At 39.8% G+C, this 4,644-nt stretch overlaps 1 protein-coding gene across 3 annotated transcripts; it reads left to right on the forward strand.

Annotated features, from left to right (window-relative positions):
* The first annotated feature begins 124 nt into the window (after positions 1-124).
* Positions 125-4,636, forward strand: LOC135170913 (mini-chromosome maintenance complex-binding protein). Of its 3 annotated transcripts, none has more exons than XM_064137098.1 (7): positions 125-493; positions 1,509-1,783; positions 2,324-2,976; positions 3,064-3,243; positions 3,522-3,765; positions 3,836-4,006; positions 4,110-4,636. In XM_064137098.1, exons 1-7 carry the CDS (start codon positions 235-237, stop codon positions 4,302-4,304), a joined length of 1,977 nt encoding a protein of 658 aa, XP_063993168.1. In that variant the 5' UTR covers positions 125-234; the 3' UTR covers positions 4,305-4,636. The 3 variants fall into 3 exon arrangements, with proteins under 3 accessions (XP_063993168.1, XP_063993169.1, XP_063993170.1); XM_064137099.1 differs by lacking the exon at positions 125-493 and adding an exon at positions 774-1,280; XM_064137100.1 differs by lacking the exon at positions 125-493 and adding an exon at positions 2,048-2,174 and having other exon boundaries at positions 1,619-1,783.
* The last annotated feature ends 8 nt before the right edge of the window (positions 4,637-4,644 follow it).

The following is a 4,644-nucleotide window of genomic DNA, read 5'->3' on the forward strand; positions in this document are numbered from 1 at the left end:
CAATTCTCCTCCTCGAGACGAGTCTCGACTTTTATCAAAAATCCTCTCGACGAATCTCACCTCCCCAAGTGCCCTCGGTCACTGCAGCAACAACAATTGCCCACAAGGAAATACAACTTATCAGTTTCGTCTACAATAAAAATAAAAAATTGAAGAGAAAGTGAACTAAACCAGTGCAAAGAGTGTCTCGACTATGAAAAATAAAACACGAGTTCGTATTGATGACGACGAATTATGATGTCTGAATCGTCAGGGCCCAGTGAGACGTCGAATTGTCCCAAGGACACCAGGATGATCATATATTTACGTGGGGGGGCAAATTACCTCTGTTTCTTCCTGGTTTTGAGCTCAACAATGAACAGAAATGTAAACGACCACAACCGAGTGAATTTTTTTATCGAGCCCCTCTCGACGGTACCGGCAATTTTCGTCAGCCCCCACCACTCACTCGGGCTCTCTCATCGGTATTTATGTAACACGATCAGAGGAATCGGTAATTTTATTGTTCAAACATGTCTCCATCGATCGTAACCAGGAGGTTAATTTTTTCCTCATCCAGTTCATGTCGTTTTTATTTTATCACTTTTATCAGCTGCACCTCGTGTTTATCCCCTCAACTCTTCGATAAAAGAAATAAACAAATTGGGAATGTCATGATGTTTAACGGAAAAGTGGGGTGATATGTAGGTGGCGTTAATAGCATAAACAAAATGGCGATTCAAAATTCATTGGAATGTTTAGAATCAGTAATCAACTGAATAAATAACACTGACAGCTTGCGAATAGCGGAATGACTTATTGTTTGTTGGAGAGACGAGAGCAAAATTAATGAGATTTGCATTTTACAAAATTACCATCAGATGGTGGCTCTGATTGGCGTCTCAACATGATTAAAAAATTGTTAGAATTTTGGGAGATTGCTGACTTTTATGGAGACAGATATCAACCGCTAAATTTCCTGGTGGTAGCACATGAACCACGAAAAACGAAAAAATCGATTTCAGAATTTTCCTGGAGCCCTAGAAAAATCGCAAAAGGGCCGCCCTGAATGCCATACCTCGTACTCCGCGGCAATCCCTTACTACAGACACGTTCCCCACGTATTTCCTGCGCCACCGCCACAAAATTTTGCCCGTTGCATCGTACATCGTACCTCCATAAGCGCCAGTAATCTGTCCTATGAGCTCTGACGAGTGGTTGTAAACATCTCGATGTTATACGACGGAAAGAACAATTTCTAAGTTAATTCTGAGTGACTAAAAACATCTACAACATGGCTAGTAAGTACTAAGAATAATATTCACTGATAATAATAACAATAATATTGTGGGGCTTTGTGAAATCTGTTGAATGTACGAGCAATCTCGAGTCTCAAGGAATGTCGATGGGGTCTTCTCCAAAGTTCCCCCAATTTTCCTTTGGCAGCATTAGAAGCAGCCGGATATAATTCCTGTTCTGTGAACCATCATTGAAGTAATTAAACTAATTGAGTGAAATGTTTGGCGTAGCTCGCAGTATGGCGGACTGGACGTGCGATTATTTCATGGAGAATCAAGAGTTGTGCAAGAGTTTGCTAGAAAATATTCACGAGTTGAAGGAAATTCCTTCGCTGAATTCACCTTTTCTTCATGATATTAAGGATGGACACCTGGTGAGATTCCGGGGAATGATTCAAAACATTTACAATCCAGAATTTTACCTCCAAACGTTTGAGGTTAGGGACAACAACACTGGAGAGATCAGTGTCCGGAGTGGAATGTACAGAGATGCTGCTGTTTGTCAGGTATCTCATCAATTCCGTTTCACCTGGTTTTTGTTTTACTCGTCAGTGGTGAAAAAAAAAATCAACAGAAAAGCCCAATGACATTGCCAATAGATCCAACACATCGAAATTCCAGCTCATTAAATTAACGAGTGCAATGATTTATATTCAGTTGAATTTTTTGTCACTGGAGATGAGGTAAAATTGGCAGACCCCTGAATTTTATGAACAATGGCCGGTAGGGAACATCTAAAAAATCTATGTCACGATCAATTGACATTCCAGAGCAGGTGTCTGGCCTAGAGAATACGAATGTGTCAGTAAAAGGTGTGAGACACTAGAAGAATTGCTCGTCTCATGTATGATACTGACTACAGCTCCATATTTCCACAAACAAATATTTATTTTCAAGGTTTTGATTTTTATTTCAACAAACATAAATATCCTGCAGTTAAATGACTATTTTTTGTCCCTCAAGCAATTCTATATATTACATTAAGAATAGAAGAATTCATTGTGTCCATTGAGAATGATTTTTAATGATAGTCTTTTGAAAATCAGACGCACGAGGAAATTATCCAGGACTCTGACAACAAGAGGATCACAGACAGACAGACGTTGAGTGTCATATCGACCCCAGGTCTCAACGAATGGGCCACAGAAAAATTCTCCAAAAATTATTCCCCAACTGGGGAACAATCTTCTCGTCCTTCCGTCAAACGTTCCCTCGATCACGACGAGGACGAGCCAATGGACACATCTGAGCCAGCGCAAAAGAAAGAGAGATCCGAATCGAATGTTAATCGAGTTGACGCCAAATTTTCTTTACCGGAGAATCTACAGAATTTTCCAATTCCCATAGAAAATGGCAAAACTTGTGTTGTTAACGTTTACAGTGACGTTACCTTAAGGGTGAACCAAGTAGTGGATGTCGTTGGCTTCGTATCAATCACTCCACTACTTAACGAAGTCGATGGACGAGTTGAAGGCTCTGACGGTGATGGTGGACCCGATTCTTCGCCCTCATTGTTAATTCCTCGGTTGCATGCCGTCGCGATTACGGAGTCATACGAAGATTTACCTGTGGAGCCTTCACTTCGACAACTACCCAGGGTTGAGGCTATCAGAAGTGATCTCCACAAGGTGTTCAGTAAGGTTCTCTTCGATGATGATTTGGCAGCTGATTTTCTCATTGCTCATTTGCTATCAAAAATGTAAATATTGAATTATTTATTCGACCATTTTTCAATTCTCTTCAATTAATGACTGCATTTGTTAACGAATAACTCATTTTGTTTCAGATACATAAGAAGAAATGACTTATCTTTAGGAAATTTTCCCATCAACATAACAGATTTTTCGGTTAATAAATTCCCCACCTTCCCCAGAACTATTTATAACTTGATCTCGCAAATCGTCTCCAAGAGTCACTATTTTCTATGCACCCTGGAGAACTTAAATAAGGGGGGCCTAATCCCCAGGTCAGTATGTGATTCAATACGAGCGAAGTAACGAAGTTATTTAATTCTGGAGAAGAAAAAATTCTGACAAAATAATCCCATAACGTAAAACATTCAACGAGGCAAATGCCACATCCTCTGATCACACATTGCAATTCACGAGGTATTTTTCGAGGCTCCATATTCCTAGGATTAAATTCCTCAGGATTATTTTACCCAGGATCAAGTTACTGGGATTAAATAACTCGTCCTTCGTGAATAAAATTCAATTGACTCCTCAAATTAATTAATTAATCCAGAAAGGACTATGAGACCGGTCGATTGGTAAGTGGTACCCTCCAACTCAGCCCCAACACTCATCTTGTAATCGACGAAACCAAACTAACAGCTGGAAAGCTCTTCCAAGAAGGAAGAAAGAGCTACAAAGCAATCGACAGTCTATTGACTTTTCAACGAGTCAGTTATGATTTCAAATTCTATTCGTTGGAATACGAAACGGACATTCCTGTACTGATACTATCAGAACACAAATCCTTCCTCCCCGTGAGTGACTCTTCCTCTAATTCATCGAAAATTTCCTCCTAACTCCTGTGTAATTAACGTGTTTGTTCAGTGCATGATTCAAGTACCTCTGCACATCACTCCAGACGGTGAGAATCAATATTCTGAAGGGCTCCAAGTCCTGGAGGACTTCCTAAATAATGAGGAACGATTAAATGATGCACGCAATTATTTCAAGCTTTTGCAAGCTATGGACTTCCAAATCAGCGCCGACATTGCCGATGTGAGTTCCCCAGAAGATGAATTTATTATTCATCTGAACCCAGGGGTTTAATCCTCCCTTAGGGTAGCATATGACATACAATAAACGAGTGATTTCCTTTCAGAGGGTTCAAGCGGATTTCGTTAAGTTGCGAAAATTAGACGGCAGAATAAACGCAGACAATCTCCACGCGTTGATGGTGTTCGCCAGACTGATGGCTCTGTCTCACGGAGAAAATTCATTAAGCGTTGATCGCTGGAATGACAGTTTCGCGAAGGAGTGCGAACGTTTCGAGAGATCGCGCAGTCGGCCACATTAAAAAAAATCCCCCTCCGGAAAATGCATTTCTCAATTTCATGTTCATTAAAATGTTTTTTTGTACAAAAAAAATGCATTCGTTCTACTTATCTACGTTAAAATGTATTCCATTCACGAGGTATTGTATTATCTGTCGAGTAACTGCTCAACATCAGTTCTCACAGATGAGAAATGAAGTTAGCACCACTTCTTCTACTGATCTTGTACCTGAAGAATTATTTCCAGTTGAAAATGACGTTCAGGAGAATTATTGATTCATTAATTTAAACTGGGAATGAATATAGACAGAAGTATTATAGTACATAAGTCTGGAATAAAGTTTTTTGCATTTCAGTGATTGT

The sequence above is a fragment of the Diachasmimorpha longicaudata genome, chromosome 18 (assembly GCF_034640455.1).
Source record: "Diachasmimorpha longicaudata isolate KC_UGA_2023 chromosome 18, iyDiaLong2, whole genome shotgun sequence".
Taxonomy (NCBI): Eukaryota; Metazoa; Arthropoda; class Insecta; order Hymenoptera; family Braconidae; genus Diachasmimorpha; species Diachasmimorpha longicaudata.